We start from the raw sequence: 24921 nt of genomic DNA on the forward strand, positions 1-24921 counted from the left end.
TACATTGATTTTGTATCCTGCAATGTTACTGCATTCATGCATTAGTTCCACCAATATTTTGGTGGAGTCTTCAGGTTATCTACATAAGAGTATCATGTTGTCTTATTTTTGCTATTTTCTAAATTGCATTGTGGTCAGAATTTGGTGTCCTGTCAATATTTTGAAAACTTTTAAGACTTAGGGACTAATTATTGCCAATTTTAGTAAATTTTCCATATAAACTTGATAAAAATCTGTATTAGGGTGCAGAGATCTACATGTTTATTATAGCAATCTTATTAAGGTATGTTATTCAAACACTCTACATCTTTGACTTAATAAGGAGTTGAAACCTGTTTTAATGAAAACTTGTCAGTTCGATTTCTAAGGATTTTTGCTTTTAACTTTTGAGGCTTTTGGTATATACATACAATTTCGAATTGTGATTTAACTATTTGTCTTGATCTTCTATTCTTAAATTTTGTCTATTTTAACATTAATATAGCTATTCCAGTATCTTCCTGGTCTATTTCATCCTTTTATTTTCAACATTATCTGACTTTGCTTTTGATATGTGCCTTGTAAACACGATATAGCTGGATTAAAAAAAATTTTTTGACCCTTTATCTTTGACCTAGAGAACTCAAAAAATTTTGTTTCTCTGTGTCTTCCATCCTCCCACACTCACTCAACACTGACTCTGGACTTCCCCAGTACTTGAAATTTAGCAATGGGGCTATTACTATACTCCTTCTACTAAAATATTTTGGAGACGAAAATAATTTTTAGAGAAATAAAGGTAACATGTTTGGTTTTTATTTTTAAAAATGTTTATTCTTGAGAAGCAGGAAGAGAATGCAACCATGAGCGGAGGAAGGACTGAGAGGGAGGGAGGGGGGGGGGCGGAGAATCCCAAGCAGCTCAGTGCTGTTAGTGCAGAGGCCAGTGCAGGACTTGAGTTCCTGAACCATGAGATCATGACCTGAGCCAAAGTCAAGAGTCAGATGCTTAACAGACTTGATCCACCCAGGTGCCCATGTATATTTATTTATTTTTTAAATTATTATTTTTAATGTTTATTCTTGAGAGAGAGGGGGAGAGAGACCGGGGTGGTGGGGGGAAGAGAGAGACCGGGGTGGTGGGGGGAAGAGAGAGAGAGACACAGAATCTGAAGTAGACTCCAGGGTCCCCTGAGGTGTCAGGGCAGAGCCTGATGTGGGGCTCAAACACCCTAACTGTGAGATTGTGACCTAAGCCGAAGTGGGATGCTTAACCAACTGAACCACCCAGGTTGCCCTATATTTTGTTTTTTTTCAAAGATTATTCCTAGCTATAGAATATCCTACAGTTTTAGCATACAATTCATACTTCAATACATTAATACAAACTACCTATTGAAATTATGTTTAGAAATAAAAATGGCTTTTCTATGGTCTAAAAGATAGCAGCCTACTATCCCAATTTTTCTTCTGAAAATAAGCCTTCTTACAGAGACCACTACACTTAAATTACCTCAACATAACTGTTTATCACAGGTCAAGAGATTTTATTAAGTGTCAAAAAAGCAGAACTTTCATTTAAAGTGTACCACAGTAAACCAATTTGTTTGTTTAAAATGGAAAGTTTATTTGCTCAGTACACCAAAAAGGATGCAAGCACTGTCATGACAAATATACAGAAATATGCAGATCAACATAAAACAGTAATTTAGTTTAAATGAAGGGAAACCTTTTTAAATGTTATGACAACACACTCCCAAGAATCTTTCTTCAGTTAATTTAACTATACATTTCAATAAAATAAAGGGTAATGGATTAAGTGGAAGTTAGCTTGAGAATTTTTCTTAAAAATAAAACTCCAACTCTATCAATCCATGCCAAGTTAAACACTAGACCTAAAATTTTCAAATAAGTGCAAAAGGAGATGAAGGAGTTAGTTACCTTGTTTGCTTAAACAGTCCCGAGGAGAATGCTTACTACAAATACAGCAGGCAAACTGTTAAGACCGACCGATCTAGAACATAGTGTTGTACTAAGTTTCAGTCTCAAATTGTGCTAAATGCTCATCATTAGTATGGCACATTTTGGTCCATGATACGGTTTTAATGCCAAGACAGATCCCAATTTGTTACAGAAACACATAGATTACTGTTGCTTTTTTTTTTGTTTGTTTTTAAATATATATATATTTTAAAAAGCCAGGTATACTTCCACATACAAAGGCAGGTTTTTCCTAGGAGGAATTTACAGGAAGTAGTCTGGGGTGCGCCGGGTGACATGAGGCTCTCCACGACGAGGTGCTGGGTCAAACTGAAGGCTACAGGTGGCAAAAAAGAAAGCAAAGAGTTAAAGGATTTGAATTTGCAAGCATATTAATAAAGATGACACTGGAGTAGAGCAGTGCTGATTTCCCATTTTTACTATATGTTGTTGATAACTATTCAGACTTTCTAATTCAGTCAATTTTGGCAGTTTATCTTTCTAGGAATTTGTCCATTTGACCTAGTTTGTTGCTATATAGTTACTCATTGTATTCTCTTAATTCTTTTTCAGTACAGTCTGCAGTGATTTTTGGTAATGTGAATCTTTATTCACTTTTGGTTGGCCAGTCAAGGCTTTTTAATTTTGTTAAAAAGAATTTTCTGGTTTTGCTTTTTTTTTTTCTCCCCCTATTTGTCTACTATTTCATTTCCTTCCATAAGTCTGCTCTGGCTTTAGTTTGCTCTTCTTTTTCTAGGGTCTTTAAAGTGTTAAGTTAGAGTCTTAGAAAGATCTCAAATCACTAACTTAATTTTTAACACAGGCATTTACAGTTATTTCTTTCCCTGCAAACATTGCTTTCATTGAATCCCCTGAGTTTTAGTGCATTTGGGTAGAGCATTCCCTATATGTTAAGTTATAGTTTCTTCAGTCTTCTATTTCATTGCTGACCTTTTGCCTAGTTGTACCATTGAAAGTGCCATAATAAAGTCTCCAACTACTGTTGAACTGTCTACTTCTCCCTTTGATTCTGTTCACTTTTGCTCCATAGTTAAGTGCATACGTTTTTAACTGGTATATTTTCTAAATGGTTTGAGTCTCATCACTGTGAAATGTCTTTGTGTAACAATTTTTATTTTGAAATCTATTTTGTCTGATCCTAGTATAACCAGTTCAGCAGTCATGTGGTTGCTGTTAGTATGGTATATCTTTTTTCACCTATTTGTTTTTAATCTAAATTATGTTTCCTGTAGATATCATAAAACTTCTTAAAAAAATTCAATAATCTTTGCCTTTTGAGTGCATTACTTAAACCACTCATTCACGTTTAATACTGACATGACTGGATTTATACCTGCCATTTTTTGGTCTTGTTTTCTTGGTTCCTACTTTAACTTTTTTTATTAAAGCATATTTTGGGGTGCCTGGATGGCTCAGTCAGTTAAGCACCAGACTCTTGATTTCGGCTTGGGTCATAATCTCACGGTTCAGGAGATCAAGCTCCATGTCAGGCTCTACGCTGACAGTGCAGAGGTTCTCCCTCTCTCTATGCCCCTCCTCTAAATAAATGAATAAAAAAAAAACAAACAAACATATTTTCTAGTGTGCCATTTAAATTCCTTTAATAACTTTACTTTTCCAAAATTATTTTATTATTGGTTACTCTAGAACTTCCATCACTTATGGAATCTACCTATAATTTATAAATTCTATGAATTAAGAGACATTTACTACTATAGAGTAAGCTTTTTTTCTGGTACTGATATTATGTTCTAATCCCCAAAATGCATTGTCATAATTACAATTTCATATAATCTCATGTCCTTAAAGAAGCTGAGGAGAGTATTTAGATTAAAACCTCACCTTTTTAGAAAGTTTTTAAATTAAAATATTTTTATTGTTAATTTATTTTTGAAGAGAGGGAGAACATGAGCAAGGGCGAGGAGCAGAGAGGGAGGGAGACACAGAATCTGAAGCAGGCTCCAGGCTCCCAGTGGTCAGCATAGAGCCAACGCTGGGCTCAAACTCACAAACCACGAGATCCTGCCCTGAACCAAAGTCAGATGCTTAACCGACTGAGCCGCCTAGCGCCCCTAAAGTTTATTTTTTGAGAGAGGAAAACTACAAAACTACTGGAAAACTACATTATGTGCTATCCTTAAGGTTGTGCCCTCTCAGGACTAATCAAACAAACTCCCAACATTGGTGCTTGGTTGAAATGTGAGCCAAGATGATTCTTTCAACTTTGACATCAACTTCTACATACATTACCAGTCATCTTACTAGATCAGGGTGGGCCCTAAAATTTTACTGACCAAGGAGGCTTCAGCACAACCTCTGACCACAAAGTGGCATGTGCCTACAGAGAGGGAACTTCTAAATAACTCTGTTGTGTAGTTAATAGAGACTAAAAGATTAAAACAAGAAAAAAACCTGAGCAGGGTCCAGGGTAGAATGACTGTGGAGTAAGTTTCTGAACAAGGGATCCGGAAAGAGAGGGAGGGAACATGCTATGGCTCAAATCCCACGTATTGGCTGTTTCTACTGAGATTTAGATTTTTTAGAATGTTTAAATGCATACGGGCCGTATGTATTTAGAACAATATTCAAAAACATTTAGTAACTGTTTAAAATCCCTTTTTCCAGTTAAATGATTGCATCTGTTGGGGAGAAGATTTGTCAGGTTCTTCACTCCACCATTCTAGAAGCAGAAATTCTCTAACTTTTTTTTTGTTTTAGAGTTTATTTATTTTGAGAGAGAGCAAGCAAGCATGTGCGAGCAAGGGGAATGGCAGGCAGAGAGACAGAATCCCAAGCTGGCAGCACGGAGCCTGACACAGGGCTCAATCCAAAGAACTGTGAGAAAATGACCTAAGCCAAAGCTAGAGTTAGAACTTAAACTGAGCCACCCAGGTGCCCCAGAAACCCTCTATCTACATTTAATTTTTTCCTTCTAAAAGCAATTATACACCAATTTAAAAACTGTATTTAACATTAAATTACTTACAAGGAGTATTTTAAAGTGTCATCTAATTCCATGATAGCAGCCTGGTTCCCACAACGGTAACAGTAATTGGGTGCGCTGAAAATGGTAACCACATTCCGATCGTGACACCAATTGTATCCCTGCAGCATTAAAAAAATAAACAACACAAAACATTTCACTATAAAATTATAATATTGACACAAGTAAGTTTCGAAAACTAAATTCAAAGATGATAAATATTCTTGGTGGAAACGCAGTCTTCTATGCTACCTCATATGGTATCCATCCTTGACACTGGGCACCTGCACTGAATACTCAACTGCTGGGCACAGGGTTCTGTGACATGGAAGCTCAGTAATGGTGCTGTTCTACTTAGTTCTTGCTTCAGCCCTTGGCTTGGATGTGTATTAAAATTTCTCCTACAATGATGAAGATTTCACATAACTTTTGCTTATAAATTGTATAACTTTTGCTTTATATATTTTGAATCTGTTTATTACTAGGTAAACACAAACCTAGAATTATTTCTTTCCTAGATCACTGGGCCAGTTTTCATCAGTAATGACCTCTTTTTATTTCTAAATATACCTTTTATATTACAGCCTATTTTGATTCACATTACTAGTTGTATTTTGGATAACCATCTAACTGACATACCAATATACTACCTATCTATTTATTTTTCTGATAGAGAGAGACAGCGTGAGCAAGGGAGGGTCCAAGAGCGAGGGAGACACAGAATCTGAAACAGGCTCCAGGCTCTGGGCTAGCTGGCAGCACAGAGCCCGACGCGGGACTCGAACCCACGAACTATGAGATCATGATCTGAGCCGAAGTTGGACGTTTAATCGACTGAGCCACTCAGGCGCCCCCATTTTCCCTCTATTTGTAGGCTGCAGTGTCCTGTTTTACTTTTTATTATTTTTTCACTGTTTTAGATTCATCCCAAGTAACAGCTGAATTTTGATTATCTACTTCAGTCTCAGTATTTTAGAGAAGTAAAAATTTTCATCCATTCATATCTCTCATAACTACCGACAGAATTAGGTTTATCTTTAGCATATGAATTTATATTACTTATTAACCATATTCTCATTCCTCCTAGCTCACTTGGGCTGAACTTTTCTCTAACATTTTTTTTTTTTTTTTTACTTTTCTCTAACATCTTGAAGCCACTCCCTACTGACTGAAAGGATAAAATTCTATTTCTATTCCTTTAGTATTTATAAAATAGTAACATCATGGTAGAGAAGTTTGGCAGCCACCACCTTAACTAAGTGACTCAGGAAAATACCACAAACAAACAATAGGATAAACAGATTCCGTGACCCTAATATGATGCACTGAGAAGCAGGGAAGCATTATCACATTATTCTGCAATATGCCTGCCAAAAATGTATATCCTGAATCATAAGGACATTGAAGACAAATGAAGGATATTTCTACAAAATACAATTGTTTGTAGTCTTTAAAAATACAAGCATTATGCAAAACAGAAAATCTGAGGAATTATTTCTACATCAAAGGAGTCCAAATACAGTATGATCCTGGATTAAACATGCAAATACATAATTAAATTTTTCTATCAAGAACATTAGTGATATCCTAAAAAATTCAACTGAAGTGTCTAGATTAGATCATGGTAATATATCAATGCAAATTTCTGGACTGTAAGAACTATACTGTCATAAGAGAAAAATATTTGTTTTTGCAAAATATACATGGAAATTTGGAGATAAAGGAGTTCCATGTCTTCAACTGGCATTCAAATAAATTCAAAAGTAATGTGTGCATGGAGGAAGGGAAGCTAGAAGGTAGCAATAGAATGATAAAGCAATGATGAAAATATAAAAAAAGTTTGTATTTGAGGAATCTGAGGGAAAGATACAAGGAAATTTTGGTCATATTTTTGCAACTTTTCTCTGGCCAACTAGTGCTTTCTCTACCTGCTAAAACCAGCCAAAGATTTTCTTTATTCATTTAGGTAATAGGAATATTTCATGAAGCCTTATTATAGAGATACAGATGTATTAGAAATAAAGATCCTGTAGGAGAAGTACATACCTCCATTACAAGTTGGTGAGCTCGTGAAACCAGTGTGAGACCGTTGGCATGGTTAAATGTTTCAGAGATGTCTTGTCCAAACGTGTAGCCAGCACCGCGTGGTGAAATGCCCCACCCACCACGATCATCTGGATCTGACCACAACAGATCACACATGGGGCCCTGGCCAAGAAAATTAAGCATACGTTATAAATTATTGACAGTTAAGTTTAACTCCTTTAGTTTTACCACAGTGCGGTCGTATTTCTTTTTAAATTAAAGCTAATATTACCTCATGTGGAACTTCTTGTAAACGATCCAATGCTCTTATATGATCCAGTGTATCTATGGATGGAGAGAGGCCACCATGAAGGCAGAATATCTGTTTATGAATTAAAAAAAAAAAAATTTGTCTTGTTAAATGCTCAAAGTTAACAGAGAGTCAATAATGGTTATACGTGTCAATCCTCACAGCTCTTCTTTTCAGAATAAAGTTTGATAATACTCACTTGGAAAGTTTATAAAACACAATGGAAAAGGAAACAAAAATAACATCAGAGAGAGCTACTGATACTATTTCTTTCTGGGGTGGCTGGGTGGCTCAGTTGGTTAAGCATCTGACTTCGTTTTGGCTCAGGTCATGATCTCATGGCTCTTGAAATTGAGCCCCGAGTCAGCCTATGTTCTGACAGCACGAAGCCTGTTTGGGATTGGCTGTCTCCCTCTCTCTCTGCCCCTCCCAACTCAGATGCATACACATGTGTGGTATATGCACGTTACCTTCCTCAAATAAAAAAAAAGTTTTTCCTCTTATATTCTTAAGTATTTTGTATTGTTTTTTTCCCCTTCTCTAGTGAATATGACTTCCATTCTTGTGACTCATCATTACATTTTCTGACATATAGAACTTTTTTTGTTTTTCTTATCGCAAAGACGCTCAATTTCCTGTTTTTCAGCTTTCTTAAGAGTTCTCGGAGTACATAATTGTGTTAGCAAAAATATGTGTTAATTTCTTCTCAACGTTTATTCCTTTTAGTTCTTTTTATTGCTCAGTGCACTGGTTAGAACTTCCAAAACAAAACTGAAAAATACAAATTTTGGGGGTGGGGGGGTAAAATATCTATTCCCAGACCCATCCTCTAGGGATTCTGGATCAGCAAGCTAATAATGCAAGTTTTAAGAGAGCATCATTGTCCTGATTTTGATGAGATTTCTGATGTTTTGTTGACTAAGTATAGTCAATACAAGTTTCTTTATTCAATTAATATTTTATTTTACTACTTAACTGAGTTTTATTTTTTGGTGTTTGCCATGTCTGGTTTGGTACTGAGATTATACTAGCCTCAAGAAATGAACTTTGAAGCTCTCCATCTTTTCCTAAACTTTGGAACACAGATGTTTCTTAAAAGTTTGGTACAATTTGCTTACACAATTATCTAGACACCTGGTTACTTTTCCAATTTCTTCTAAATTTGGTAGTCTATTTACACTAGCATAATTTCTTTAAAAACTAATTTGCCAAAATAAATTTCATCTATCTTTTCAAGTTCAATAGAATAAAGCTGTACCCTATATTATTGTGGTAAGTAACCACATCCACATCGATAGTAATGCCTTCTCATTCCCTAGTGTTTTTTGTATCCATTTTTGCTTTTATCTTTATATTTTTAATGTTTATTTGAGAGAGAGAGAGAACACAAGTGAAGGAGGGGCAGAGAGAGGGGGAGAAAATCCCAAGCAGGCCCCGCGCTATCAGCATGGAGCCTGACATGGGGGGGTCGATCCCACAAACCATGGAGCCTGACATGGGGGTCAATCCCACAAACCATGAGATCATGACCTGAGCCAAAATCAAGAACGTGTGTGCAAGCTGGGGAGGGGGCATACAGGGAAAAGAATTTTAAACAGGCTCCACAGTCAGTATGGAGCCCAACTAAAGGCTTAATCCCACGACCCTGGGATCATAACCTGAGCCTGATCCTAAATTAAGAGTCAGATGCTCAAACAGCTGAGCTACCCAAGTGCCGGAAAGCATGCCCTTCTTAGTGAAGGTGTAATATACAATATTACTGCCTGCAATTACCATGAAAATAGGAATAAAAAGTTAATGGTAATCAGCAAACTGTGTATATGTGTGGAGCTAGTTTTAAAAAATAGCTTTGCTTTACTAGTATTAACATCAAGGTCTTAAGCATTTATTTATGGTATTTATAATAAAAAAAGCATACTGGCAAATTCTTTGGCTAAAATATTTACACATCTGAGAACAGGGAAATCTGCTGGGTCCAATATGCATAAAATGTATCCCCAATTCCATATTCTGAAATTTTAATTCTAAGGAAAAGAGGCAGAAAAAGCTAAGGAGATGTAGGTAGCATGTCATATAAATCGGAACCCTAAATTACTACCAGAAAATCTTAAAACAGAAAAACAGTAAAATAGCTTTTCTTATTTCTATTCCTCTCCACCCCCCAGCCCACCATATAAGCACACACACACCTGTCCATCTACTAAAGCTGTAAGTGGAAGATAATCAAATAGATCTGTAAAGTATTTCCAAACATTGGCATTTCCATACTTTCGTAGACACTCATCATAAAAGCCATATACTTGGGTAATTTGTCGGCTTTCGTGGTTTCCTCGCAATATTGTAATGCGCTCTGGATAACGCACCTTGGAGGAAAACCAAAAAAATTCATGGTATTAGTGTTATGTTAAGCAAATTTCTGACCTATTTCTTTAAGAGTTAAACATTTTCTTTCTTCATTGACTGACCTTTGAAATATTTACAGTCCTTCATTACTCTTTATACCACCCTCAATGGAACCCTTATTAACTGTTATCAGTTATTAAAATTATATCTGATTCTTGGTATTTAATGTCTTCTTCCATCCTCAAATAATCACCAGTCTTCTAGGTCTTTCCAGCATACTATGACATCTTACTGCTAAATGGATACCAAAGGTCAATGATTTGGACCTAAGACAAACTACTCTATATAGCAACTTCTCTCTCCGTTTCAATTTTTATTTCCCACAGAAAGACTGTATTTGCTAACAAAAACACAAAAATAGGCCCTTCTCAAATCTGGACAAGATTTCAAATGTATTTATAGCCTCCTTTTCATAACAAAACACAGAGACATACCTTATAAGCATAGTTTAGTTAGGAATGTGTCTGATAAGAAGTATGAAAAAGCATCAGATTTTATAAACCAAGTTAACCAAAAAGCAAATGCATACTTCAGTTTATATTTTTATTAACTAACCATTATGTGTCCAAAATTAAGCTCAGTATTTGAAGGTAGGTGCCAGGTCCACATAAAGGTAATACATGACTTATGCTGTTTACGGCCTAATCTTACTAAGGAGCCATGAGATGTAAATACTACAAGGCAATAAACCACTATGTAATATAAATTACGAGTGAAAGAGTAAGTTGCCCTGTACTTGAAAGTAGAAGGAACAAGGCTAAAAATGGTCGAAGGCTTCAAGGAAAATGTAGGATTTAAGCTGACTCCTGGCAGACGGGGGTTAAGAAATCAGAGTCATCTTGTGGGGAAATTAGATAAGGAAATAATGAGACAGGCAGAGTGTTCTGAAACTCTGATTTGAAATACAAAGTTTATGCTACCAACTACTAGTAGGGTAAATTCAGGCTAGACTACAGAGGGCCACCCAAGGAGTTTGATTCTGTAGGCAACATGGAATCTCTGAAGTGTCTGAGGCCAAAGATAACAAGACCAAGTGCTAAATGACAGATTTAATCTCAAAGCATATGCAAGGCACATTTGGAGAGGTCAGAAACATTAGTTATCACACTATCTGAAGCTATGAAGTGAGGAAAATATGTATTGTATGATAGAAAAAAACAGACACAGGAATAAACTTCTCAAGGCAAGAATTAAAAATGACTGACTGATTATGAGGGATACCTGACTAAGTAAAAAATGATTCCAAGACTTTAGCTGTGGATTACCTAAGGGAATGATTTACCAGGAGCAGGCAGGACAAGTTCAAGGTTATCATTTTCATTTTTCTTTCTTTTATAAGATATGAAACGATCATATTTTAAGAGGCTATAAACTGAAAAGACTAAAATATAGCAGATGATATACAATACTGTTATGCTCGTCTTTTGCTGGTTTGAAGCTTGACCAAAAAAAAAAAAAAAAAAAAAAGAATTGAATTTCATTAATCATACCTTTAATGCCACAAGAAGAGTCACAGTCTCCACTGAGTAATAGCCTCTGTCTACATAGTCGCCCATGAATAGATAGTTTGTATCTGGTGATTTTCCACCAATTCTAAAGAGTTCCATAAGATCATGGAATTGACCATGCACATCTCCACACACGGTAACAGGACAACGAACCTCTTGCACATTGGATTCTTTTGTTAAAATTTCCTTTGCCTGTTAAAAGAAAAAAAAAAATGCCTTTAATGATTTCATTTCTCTTTTTATTTGTTGTGTATTAAAATATGTGGGGAAAGATACCTGAAATGAGCCTCAGAAAATCATAAAACTAAAACCACAATGAGACACCACTTTATATATACTAGGATTGCTAAATATCAAAGGTAACAAATGTTGCTGAGGATGTGGAGAAACAGAACTCTCCCCACTGTTCGTGGGAATGTAAAATGGCACAGCTGCCATGGAAAAGTCTGGCAGTTCCTGAAAATGTTAAACATACGATTACCATGTGATCCAGCAATTCTGTTCCTAGATATATACTTAAGAGAAATGAAACCTTAAGTTTCCATGTGTTCATGGCAGCTTTATTCATAACAGCCAAAAAGTGTAAACAACCCAAATGTCCAGTAAATGAGAGGATAAATGTATTACTCGTTCGACAGAGTATTATTCAGCAATAAAAAGTATTGATACATGTCATAACTCTGAACACGTTAAGTGCCAGAAAGCAGTCACAAATGGCCATATGTTGTATTATTCCATTTACATGAAATGTTAAGAATAGGCAAATATACAGAGACAGAAAGATTAGTGGTTGCCTAATGGTGACAGGACTAGGGGAAAAAAGCTAAGAGGTACAGGGTTCCTTTGGAGGGAATGAAAATGTACTAATATTGTTGTAATATTTAGTATATCTGCAATATACTAAAAGCCAGTAGGCTGTATATTCTGAATGTGCTGTATTTATCAGGAATATATCTATAGGAATTCCATCTCAAAAAGCTTTTATCTAAAAAAAATCTTATTTACATTTTTAAAAAGGTCAATAAAGAAAAGCTACAAACCAGTTATTCAAATATTTTGTATTTCTTACACCAAATTATAGGCTAACATTCAACTTCTTTATTCCAACTATTTTATATTTGAGTCAAATCAGAACATAGCATCAGTTGGGGCACCTGCGTGGCTCAGTCGGTTAAGCGTCCGACTTCGGCTCAGGTCATGATCTCAGTTTCTGAGTTCCGGCTCTGCGTCAAGCACTGTGCTAACAGCTTGGAGCCTGGAGCCTGCTTCTGATTCTGTGTCTCCCTCTCTCTATTCCTACCCTCCTCGCACGCTTGTGTGTCTCTCTCAAAAATAAAGATTAAAACAAAACAAAACAAAACACAGCATTAGAAGGCCCTGAAGGAAAGAATTTATATGTACAAACGATGGCAAAATATGTAAATAAATGTACAGACTAAATTAAAGCTCATTACATCTCATCTACTCAGCAACTCTGGCTAACAGAAAATGAGCCCTGAATCAGAGAAAATTAAAAAGGCCTCTTAAGTAATAAAACAGATATGTAAAAGTTTACATACCTCCCCACCAACCTGCCAGAAGAGTCTCTTAGGACTTCTTTTGGGCCTATTTACTTAACTATGTACAAAATTTTAATAAGCTATTTATAGAATTTCTAGATCTATGGCACATTAAGAGCGGAAAACCATGAAGAATAAGAGGTTAAGACCTGGACCAATGAAGACATACAAAGTAAGGTGAAGGTAGAGAAAATGACATAGCAACAAAATGCAACACCAAGGATGAAGCTTAAAGTGGGACCCGGCAGAGGAGAGCTTAAGGCTGCTGGCAGAGTAGAATTTTAGGGACAGACATTTCTCTGCCTTGCAGATGTGATCACCTCAAGAGCATTTACAAACATGGATTTTGAACATCGATGAAGAAGTTCCTGTGGCTCTGGCATCTGTCAACAGACTTTCACAGTCTTGCCAACAGGTGTGAAATAGTATCTTTTGATTTGCAACTCTAATCCCTACACCTTTTTTTTTTTTATAAAGCAGCTTTTTATGTTTACTGGTCATTGGATTTTTTTTTCTTTTTCTTTTTGGTGACATGCCTACTCACAAAATTAGCCTAATTTTCCAATTTGGTTATGTATATTTTCCCTATAGAGCTATACCAGTTGTTTTTAAAATTATGAATATTTACCTTTTATTGGTCTTAAGCATTTTTATATCTCTTCTCTCAGTTGCGCTGGTGTTTTTATTTTGCTTCTAGGGTCACTAGTTAAGTTTCCTTTGTTGTTTCAAAACTTGAAGGCAGCCAAATTTATCACTCTCCGTCCTTTACAGGTTCTGTTCCTTGGGTCTTATTTTAGAAACTGTTCTCCACATATAGGTAAAAAGGCACTCCTGTATTTTTTTTTTTTTTTAAGTAGGTTTCCCACCCAGTGCAGAGCCCAACACTGGGCTTGAACTCACAACCTTGAGCTCAAGACCTGAGCTGACGTGGGCTCTGAGCCCCCCAGACCCGACAGCACTACTGTATTTTTATCCCAGTTTGGTTTTTCCTATTTAACAGATCTTGAATTCAGCTGGAATTTGTTATATGGTAATGTAGGGATTCATTTCTTAAAAGATTTTGTTTTTAAGTAATTTCTACACCCAAAATGGGGTTCAAACTCACAACCCCAAGATCAAGAGTCACATGCTCTACTGGCTGAGCCAGCCAAGTGCCCTGGGGAACTTTTTATTTTTCTTAGTGGTTAGTCAGCTAGCCCAGCATTACTTATTTATATAATGCCATCCTTTTGTAAAGACCAACGTTCTGTTTCCGGATTTCTTATTTGTACTGGAAACTGCCCTGTATACTTTCTCAGATTACCTTATAATTCTTTTTCTTTTTTTTTTTTCAATATTTTTATTCATTTCTAGGAGAGAGAGAGAGACAGCGTGAGCAGGGGAGGGTCAGAGAGAGAGGGAGACACAGACTCTGAAACAGGCTCCAGGCTCTGAGCTGGCAGTCAGCACAGGGCCCGACGCGGGAACCCACGAACCGCGAGATCATGACCTAAGCGAAAGTCGGACGCTTAACCGACTAAGCCACCCAGGCGCCCCTATAATTCTTTTTCTTAAGAAGCTGCCTGTCAGAGTGCCTGGCTGGTTCAGTCAGCTGACGTCCAACTTCAGCTCAGGTCATGATCCTCATGGTTTGTGAGTTCGAGCACTGGGCTCTAGGCTGACAGCTTGGAGCCTGGAGCCTGCTTCAGATTCTATGTCTCCCTCTCTCTCTGTCCCTCCCCTGCTTGTGCTTGCTTGCTCTCTCTCAAAAATAAAATAACACATTAAAAAAATATTACAAAAAAAGGAGCTGCCTGTCTTCTGCACTGTACTGCTGTCACCACTGATGGTGCCCCGAGATGGCTAGAATCTAAGCTGAAGTTGTGGACCTAGTTGGCCCTCACGCAGAGTCCTAACTATGCCAAGTTGCTCCTCTACTTCCAGGCATGGTGGAGATGTGGGATCTGGTTTTTTGAGCAGATGCTGAAGGCAGGATGCACAATCTGGAAATAGAAGGGAGTTATCTGGAGTCATCTTCCTTGACCAGTGGGAAGAGGGAGTAAAGAAGGGAACACGGAAATAATCTGCCAGCCTGTTTTTTCCTTTCATGGACACTTCTCTGAGGTATGATTTCTCTGGATTTGGCAGAAGTCCCACCTCCCAAGGTAAAGCATCATATATCACATTGCTTCACAGTTTTGGGCTACTTGGGCTTGCACAGTCCCTGAATCAAGTGTCAGTATCTTAATTCTTGCCTCAGATTCCCTTCTCACTGGCCTACTACCCCTATATTAATAACAGACTGATTTATTTACTATGAGAAATGGCAGTAATAGAGACGTGAGGCTCTCTTCCTCATTTCTTTTATTCAAAATTATCTGTTTTTGGTCTTTTCATTAAACCTGCTATATGAATTTTAAGACTAATTTGTCAAGGCCTATTAAAATTTTGTTGAGATGTTGACTCAAATTACACTGAGTTTATATAGTAGACATCTTTAGAATACTAAAGTTTTCCACTGATAAATATGGTATTGACAATTATTTAGATTTCTTTTATTCTTCAGTCAGGTTTCTTTTAATTTTCTAAAAATGTCTGTGTTATTGCAGCTGTCATACGTAATCCGAGGTCATCTATATTTGATACTATGCTGGGATTTTAAAAATATCTCCTATGCCAGACTTTTACATAATACTCTTATAACTTAGAATACTTAAGACTTTATTTAAAAATTTAAAAAAGTATATTTATTTTTGAGAGAGAGGGACAGCACAGTGGGGGAGGACAGGGAGAGGGAGACAGAGGATCTGAAGAGGATCTGCTGCACTGACAGTAGAGAGCCGGATGTGGGGCTCAAACTCAAGAACAGGAGATCATGACCTGAGCTTCAGTCAGTTGCCCAACCAACTGAACCGCCCAGGCACCCCAGAATACTTAAAACTTTAAATAGTTTATAGATTCTCTTGGATTTTTCATTTACACTAATGTCTTTGTCTGGAATGCTATAATAAAAATGCCATAGACTGAATAGCTTAGAAACAACAGAATTTTCCTTCTCTCAGTTCTGGAAAACTAACAGTAAGATTTCCTGAAACAGTAAGATTACACTCCTTTGACTTATAAATCTCATAATTTCTTAAGTTAGGGGAAATTTTCTTGTCATGGCATGGAATCTGCTCTATTTGTTCAATTTCCTATTTCAGAAGTTTTAAGGCGATGGGAGATTAAGGAGTACACTTGTGATGAGCACCAAGTGACATATGGAATTGTTCAATCGTTATACTGTATCCCTGAAATTAATATAACACTGTGTTAACTAGACTGGAATTTAAAATTAAAAAGAAGTTTTAATTAATTACTTGAATTATTTTTAATCATGTTGTCTTTCTTTTTTGTTGTCACTTGCATTCTTTGTGATTATCTTAACTTTCTGGAGGCAGATAGATTTTTTTCCTGCTACATCTATTATTCTGCTTCTTTTGTTACTAATCATTACTACAGGTTTTGCCCTCAACTTGTTTCCTAAATCTCTATTCATCTGCTATGCTATTGTTTTTTGAGCTTTTTACTTAATCCACATCACAGTCAGTTGTTTTATAACGAGCACATCTGGGTAATTTCTTCCTGTTCCTTGGGATAAGGTTTGTTTTTATTTTTACTTTGGGTTCTTTGTACAGTGTTTCTCAAGCTATGTTCCTTTCTTGCTTGCTGTAATTTGCATGCCATGTTATTCTCACTTTGTGGCAATCGGTCTAAGCCTTCTACTTATGCCAATATATTGTGGGTGATTTATTAACTCCCACTCTACACCACATATGAGACTGGTTTGTTTTCCCCAATGAACCAAGGGTTTAAAGTTAAAAAAAAGAATTATTTAAATAACCTTGACAATCAATGTGGGGCTCCAACTCATGACCCTGAGATCAAGTTGCATGCTCTTCCAGCTGAGCCAGCCAGGCACCATGAACCATAGGTTTAAAGTTGAGGTAGTTAATTTCAATTTTTTTTTGTAGTCAAAAGAGTACGTAATAGGGCTCACAAGAGGACGTGTGGGGTCTGGAATGCCTACAAACTGCATACATTTTTGAGTTTTTTTAGGGCTCACTCCATTCCCATATGGGAACACCCTCAGGCTTTGGACATATTTCCCAATCAATGCCTTGTCTTAGTTTGGGCAGCCATGATGCATTCAGTTCTGTCACTGTCAGGCCCATTGCTCACTGCCCATTTCTTTCCAATAGCCATTTCCGCTATTTTTCAGACAAGAGAGGGCCAAGACTAAGATACCACTTAGCAGTCTCTTTTCAGAGATGGAGGATATCAATGGAAATCCTCTGGGTTTTGCTGGTTCACTCATGGCTTGGAGTGGCAGGGTATAGTTAGGAGTGGCACGTCATTGTGCCACTTGGTGATTACAGCCCTGGGCTGTGCCTCTTTTCTGTTTAGTTACTGATTATTTTCTGTCCTTTAACTTTGGCTCAGGTCATGATCTCATGCTTCATGAGTTTGAGTCCTGTGTCTAGCTCTGTGCTGAAAGCTCTCTCTCTCTCTCTCTGCCCCTCTCCCACTCACACTGTCTTGTTCTCAAAAATAAATAAAACTTAAAAGAATACACTTTTTTTCCATTTATGAGATTGGCAAAAAAAGACATTCACTTACTGTTAGCAAGCCTATTCTCATACCCTACTGGTGAGAATGAACATTTATACATCTTTGGAAAACAACTGACATTAGCTAACAAATGTAAAGTGATCTAAGGCAAAGACTGCTTAACCTCCAAAAACATGGAGGTTAAAGAACACCCTACTAAAGAATGAATGGGCCAATCAGGCAATTAGGGAAAAATTAAAAAATATATGGAAACAAATGAAATGAAAATGAAAATACAACAATCCAAACTCTATGGGATGCGGCAAAGGCAGTCCTAAGAGGAAAGCACATTGCACTCCAGGCCTATTTCAAGAAATTAGAAAAAACTCAAGTACAAAAATCTAACAGCACACCTAAAGGAACTAGAAGGAGAACAGGAAGAGCACCCCAAACACAGTGGGAGAAGAGAAATAATAAAAATCAGGGCAGAAATAAACAATATAGAAACCAAAAAACCAGTCGAACAGATCAATGAAACTAAGAGTTGGTTTTTTGGAAAAACTAAACAAAATTGACAAATCTCTAGTCAGGCTTCTCAAAAGAGAGAGCACTCAAATAGACAAAATCATGAATGAAAATGGACTTATTACAACCAACCCCTCAGGAATACAAGCAATTATCAGTGAATACTATGAAAAACTATATGCCAACCAACTGGACAACTTAGAAGAAATGGACAAATTCCTAACACAAACTCATTACCAAAATTCACACAGGAAGAGATAGAAAATCTGAACATACCCATAACTAGTGAAGAAATCAGTTATCAAAAATCTCCCAACAAGTAAGAGCCCTGGGCCAGATGGCTTCCCTGGGGAATTCTACCAGACATTTAAAACAGAATCAATACCCATTCTGATCAAGCTATTCCAAAAAATAGAAATCGAAGGAAAACTTCTGGACTCATTTTATGAAGCCACCATCACTTTGATTCCCAAGCCAGACAGAGACCCACCAAAAAAAAAAAAAGAACTACAGATCAATATCCTTGATGAATACAGATGCAAAAATCCTCAACAGGATACTTGCAAATCGAATCCAGCAGCACATAAAAAGAATTATCCACCATGATTAAGTGGGATTCATTCTGGGTAACAGGGATGGTTCAATATTCGCAATTCAATCAATGTGATACATCACATTAACAACAACAAAAAAAGGATAAAAACCATATGATCCTGTCGATAGATGCAGAAAAAGCATCTGACAAAATACAGCATCACCCACTTTTTAAAAATGTTTCTTTATTTATTTTTGAGAGAGAGAAAGAGACAGTGTGAGCAGGGGAGTGTCAGAGAGAGAGGGAGTCAAAGAATTTCAAGACAGGCTCCAGGCTCTGAGCTAGCTATCAGCACAGAGCCTCATGCGGGGCTCAAACTCACGAATCGTGAGATCATGACCTGAGCCGAAGTCAGATGCTTAACCGACTGACCCGGAATAAAAGGAACTTACTTAAACATCATCAAAGTTATCTATGAGAAGCCCTCAGCTAACATCATCCTCAACGGGGAAAAACTGAGAGCTTTCCCCCTGAGATCAGGAACACGACAGGGATATCCACTCTCACCACTGTTGTTTCACATAGTGTTGGAAGTCCTAGCATCAGCCATCAGACAACAAAAGGAAATCAAAGGCATCAGAATTGGCAAAGAAGAAGTCAAACTTTCACTTTTGGCAGACGACATGATACTCTACATAGAAAACCCGACAGACTCCACCAGAAGCCTACTAGAACTGATCCATGAATTCAGCAAGCTGCAGGGTACAAAACTAACGTACAGAAATCGGCTGCATTTTTATACACCAATAATGATGCAACAGAAAGAGAAATCAAGAGACTGATCCCATTCACAATTGCACAAAAAACCATAAAATACCTAGGAATAAACCTAACCAAAGATAGAAGAGATCTATATGATGAAAACTATAGAAAACTTATGAAGGAAATTGAAGAAGACACAAAGAAATGGAAAAACATTCCATGCTTGGAATGGACGAATAAATATAGTTAAAATGTCATTACTACCCAAAGCAATCTACACATTCAATGCAATCCCAATCAAAACTGCACCAGCATTCTTTTCAAACCTAGAACTAGAGGACCATGAGGGAGAAGAAGGGGAAAAATAGTGGGGGAGAGGGAGGGAGGCAAACCATGAGAGACTCTTGAATGCTGAGAACAAACTGATGGGCACGGGGGAGGGCACTTGTTGGGATGAGCACTGGGTGTTATATGGAAACCAACTTGACAATAAACTATTAAAAAAAAAAAAGGGGGAGCATGCCCTTCATCACTCTCCATCCTGTTTCCTGAAATGTTTATGTGATGGCTGGACTCCAAAAGCCACCTCAGACCACAAGGACAAAAGGTGCTGCCTAGTAACATGAGACGAGAGTGCTGAAGATGTGGCAAGGCTAAAAAACACTCACAGATACATTCACTTCCTAATCACCAAAACCTGCGAATATTACCCTCACATGAAAAAGATGTGATTGTGGATTCTGATAGGAGGAACTTGTCCTAGATTATTTTGACAGGCCCTAAATGAGGCAGACAGACAGACATGTGCACACCCAATCCATATGAAGACAGAGGCAGAATGAAGTGATGTGGCCAAGGAATGCCACCAGCCACCAGAAGCTGTTAAGAGGTAAGGGACAGATTCTCTTAGAGCTTCCAGAGGGTGTGGGGCCCTGGCAACATCTTGATTTTGAATTTCTGGCCTCCAGAGCTGTGAGAGAATATATTTGTTTTAAGCCATCCAGTTTGTAATATTTTGTTACAGAAGCCACCGAAAAATAATACAGCACGTGTCTGTTGTTTCCTAGTAATTTTGTAGGGCTACCATATCACCTTCAAATTTGCCTTTACAGAAGAAAAATATAAACTGCTACTTTGGTTAAACCTTTATTTTGGATTTTGTTACACATATGAAACCCAATGCTGATATTTGATATATAAATGAAAAAGATAGGTCCTAAAACTGTTACATGGCCACCTACTAAATAAGGAAAACAGTCTAGGAGCTCCACTCCAAGAAGCTGTTCTGCCAATTTTTAAATATGTTAGGTTCTCCAAATAGCTGGTTTAGATCACAAGGGCAAAATCCTTATAGCAAAGTCACCTAAGTCCAGTGAAACCACTAACACATCAGAGGAGTAGGGGCATAAAGAAGAAAAGTCCTTAATATAAGAACAAGTTTATAAGAGCCAAATCCCAGAGTCAACAAGATCCTAGTAAAACAGCTGAAGACTGAGAAAACAATCAGCAGAAGACCTTCCAAAACAACATAACTGTCTACAATGGAATTATCAACTGAGAAAATCACTGTCATTTACTTAGCAAGCAACAAGTAATTTGCTTTTCAAGTTATAGGAGCAGGTAACCAATATTTTGCAGAGTTAAAATCCTCAAATCATGTAACATTAATAATTTAACAAGCTAATCACATAAACAAATCTACTAAAGGAAACATTACCAAAAACAGAGGAAAAATTATTTAACATATAATAACTGAATAGGACAACATTCGTTAGAATGACAAACCATTCAATTTGATGTATACCATACACAATCACCTGACACGTCAAAATATTCCTGAAGAGTAATGTTCATGTATACATGTAACACACATTTGTGAAGTGTGTGTTGTAGGCCAGGCACTAGAGATAAAAAGAGGAACAGATAAACCCTCTACTCATCAACAGGCTGCCTTAGATGGGCTCAACCGAACAAAATAAAAATTTCTTATATAAAAAAATAATAGAAGGAGAAGCCAGGGAAAATATTTATAGCACACAAGATAACAGAAACCTATTGACATCATCTAAAGATATATGAAGAACTATGTCTTAAAAAAAAACTAATTGAGTCAATATTAAGAGGTCATATTTTTGAGAAACTCAAAGAAACTATATAACAGTGTCTGGGAATATAAAGCTCTGAATTAGCGATCCTTGTTTCAACTGTTAAATGAAAGTGGGCTTCTAACTATTTTTATAGTAATTGACTTAAAATGTAATTTAAAGTTATACTTTTCTGTATTTTAACATAAAAAAGTTATTTTTAAGTCTAGGGAAAGAGATTTTTGTAATATTGATGGCTTTCATAGTTTTAAGACTTGTGTGGTACCTGGGTGGGTCAGTCAGATGAGTGTCTGACTCTTGATTTCAGCTCAGGTCATGATCTCAGGGTCGTGGGATCGAGCCCTGCATTGGGCTCCTTGCTATATGTGAAGCCTGCTTAAGATTTTCTGTCCCCTTCTTCCCCTCTTGCACATGTTCTTAAAAAAAAAAAAAAAGAAAGTTTAAAGACATGTAATATTGAGACTATGCTGAAGAAACTAGTATTGAGACTATGTTGAAGAAACTTTTTGTTATTTCAGTGTTAACTGTTAATAAAGTATCAATCATACAACCCACATAAAGAAAAGCTCTTTTTGGAACTTAAATTTTAAGAGTATAAAGGAGTCAAGAAACTAAAAAGCTTAAAAAAAAGGCTATGTTAATGCTTCTGTTGACCTACATGTAAGATGAAAGAGAGAAATCATGTAAGGGTAAGCAGGTTCACATTTCTACAAAGACATGTATCTCATTCACTTCAACTTGTTTTCAGTGACTATTAGTGTCCTATTACACTAATCATAAGTACTGATGTTAGAATATGTAAAACAAATTGCAATGAAAGTTTGCAAACACACTGTAGGAAACACAAAGTCTATCTCCAGATTCATCTATGCCAATTGGATGCATCTTGCCCAGACTTTTAATTTGACGTGATTCTAACCAGTTAAGGACAATCAAGTTCTATTCCAAGAGAAAGCAATTCTCTCCAGTGTTCTAAAACATTTCTAAGGTTATGATTTTGACTGTGGCTCCATTCTTTGTTAATTTTCTCAACATTTCCAAGCTGGGTTCTCCAGCTTTCCTTTTTTTTTTTTTTTTTAAAGTTTATTTACTTTTGAGAGAGAGAGGGAGGGAGAGAGAGAGAATCCCAAGCAGGCTCCTGTCATCTCGGAGCCTGACATGGGGCCAGATCCCACAAACCAGAAGATCATGACCTGAGCTGAAGTCGAGAATCAGATGCTTAACCAACTGAGCCACCCAGTGCCCCTCTCCAGGTTTCCTTTTGATTCTAGGCTACCAACTACTGTTTCTGCTTATATTAGCCTGGTAGACCTTCCCAACAGTTATGAACAATGTAGCCCCTATTTTTTGTTCTCATTGCCTATAGTTAGTTAGTGAGATTACATGTATAGAAATCTTCCAGGAAACAGGGACTCCCCTTCTGGTTCAAATCTGTGTAACCTTAAGACTTATATACTTTTCACTTTCTTTGTTTAGACAAGGTATCTATTCGTATCTTTACAATATGCAGTCTTGGGGTGCCTAGGTGGCTCAGTCAGAGAGTATAGGACTCAAGATCTCGGGGTTGTGAATTCAAGCCCCATGGTGGGTGCAGAGACTACTTCAACTTAAAAAAATATGCAGTCTTCTACATGTATAATCTGGAAATAGCTATCCTTTTCCAAACTGATATTCTTTAGGGGTTAATTTTTAGCTGTATGGTAAATACATTATTTTATTATCATTATATATACTGATATTATCTTTTTAGTGTGGGGGGGAATAGACAAACTGTGGGTTTATTTTTCTCATGTAAACAAGAAGCCTATAGGCAAGCACCCTGGAGTGCTTCTCAAGGGTCACCAGGGCAGCAGACTCTTTCCACCTACCTTCTTTGTGACCCGCAGTGAACAGAACTGTCACGCGTGGTAACAAAACGGTGGCGCATCTCTAGTCACTGTATCTGGTGCCCTATTTCAGCAAGAAGGCAAATGGACAAAAGACTAAATAAAGAGTACATACTAGCCTAGTCTACCCATCTTACAAAACTTTCTCAGAAGTCCCACCCAGCCGCTCTATTACACCTCACTGGCTAGGTGAGACACACGTTCCCTGCTGCCCCAATCCATCACTGGCATGTGAGTAGAATGAGGGTAGAGTCACTAAATGGTGTAATTCCAGTTACAACTGAAGGAAATTTTAAATTGTCAATCATCTCCTACATGGGGTCTGACAGCTCAAAAATGTCTAAAATCACAAATGAAACCACCTTTTTTTGAAGTATACTCCATGAGACAGCTTCCCAATTTTGTTCAGGAAAAGAAAAATCACACTGAATAGCACAAATCATTAAAAATCTTCATTCGGAGCTGATGTCTTCTATTTATTACTATTATTAAAGAAAAAAAATCAATACTCGGTCGATGGTTCCAACTCTAAAAAGGAATTTTTTGATATGCAACCCTTATCATTTACTGTCTTACTTTAAATATAGATATAAAAAGCACTATGGAACTAGAGGGTATTATGCTAAGTAAAATTAGTCAGAGAAAGACAAATATCATGTGACTTCACTCATATGAGGACTTTTTACAAAACAGATGAACATAAGAGAAAGGAAGCAAAAATAATATAAAAACAGGGAGGGGGCAAAACAAGAGTCTCTTAAATATGATGAACAGAAGGGTTGCTGGAGGGGTTGTGGGAGGGCGGATGGGCTAAATGGGTAAGGGGCATTAAGGAATCTACTTCTGAAATCAGTGTTGCACTATATGCTAACTACCTTGGATGTAGATTAAATAAAATAAAAAAATTTAAAAAAAGAAATAAAAAGCACCAAAATACAAGTATTATCTTATTCAATTGTTCTTTTAAGGATATATGGGTATCTTAACCCAGCAAAGGTTTCACAAAATTACCTGGATGAGTTGAGATATGATACAGAATGTGTCTATGTTTCACAATAATACTCCCTGAGCCTCTAACTTCGTTAATAGTGAAGAAAGTACTTCTCAGGTCAGTGTGATATCCATCCCACCTCCCAATTTTTATCTCCATTGGACAGATTCCCTGATGTTTTTTAAAACTCTTGATTTTTAACTCACACCCTTTCTTCAGGATTCCTGGCTCACCAAGTGATCGTATTGTTAGAAGATCACTTTGGCTTGCCTTCAGAGAAATTATGTGTTGGACTGGCAGAAGTGTACAGGTCACCTGATATTTAAACTTCTCTGTGTAAAAACCTTTGTGTGTCAGGGCCCCCTGATACCATCCCCAGGTTTGGTGGTGATTCACAAAGATGACCAAAAGAACTTAATACACAGTCACACGTATGGCTATGATTTATTACAACATAAGCATACAAAGTGAAATCAGCAAAGGGAAAAGGCACACGGGGGCAAAGTCCTGAGTAAATCAGGTGCAAGCTTCCTATGACACCCCTCCCAGCCCAGAGTGCACTGAATGCCTGAAGCAATCAGCTGTGACAAGAAGTGTGAAATGCTGTCTACCAGGGAAGCTCATTAGATTCAGTGCTCAGGATCTGTACTTGGGAGCTGGTCACATAGGTACCCTATGCCAAGCATACACCAAAGTGAAGAAAGCATGCGCTCAGTATAAATCATACCGTTTCCACACAAAGCTTAGGCATAGTGAGATGGTGGGGACTCTCCCCAAATTC

General features: G+C 37.1%; 1 protein-coding gene across 1 annotated transcript in view; it reads right to left on the minus strand.

Annotated features, from left to right (window-relative positions):
• Window positions 1-1586: 1586 nt before the first annotated feature.
• The window catches only part of PPP2CB (protein phosphatase 2 catalytic subunit beta), a 35042-nt gene continuing 11707 nt past the window's right edge, over window positions 1587-24921 (minus strand). The window contains exons 2-7 of the mRNA XM_039221099.1: window positions 11191-11400; window positions 9487-9660; window positions 7280-7369; window positions 7009-7170; window positions 4966-5084; window positions 1587-2295 (exon numbers count right to left, since the gene is read on the minus strand). Of these exons, the coding sequence (XP_039077030.1) occupies window positions 2223-2295; window positions 4966-5084; window positions 7009-7170; window positions 7280-7369; window positions 9487-9660; window positions 11191-11400 (828 nt within the window). The 3' untranslated portion in view covers window positions 1587-2222. The remainder of the gene's footprint in view (window positions 2296-4965; window positions 5085-7008; window positions 7171-7279; window positions 7370-9486; window positions 9661-11190; window positions 11401-24921) is intronic.

The sequence above is a fragment of the Hyaena hyaena genome, unplaced genomic scaffold, assembly GCF_003009895.1.
Source record: "Hyaena hyaena isolate Hyena2069 unplaced genomic scaffold, ASM300989v1 scaffold_17, whole genome shotgun sequence".
NCBI lineage: Eukaryota > Metazoa > Chordata > Mammalia > Carnivora > Hyaenidae > Hyaena > Hyaena hyaena.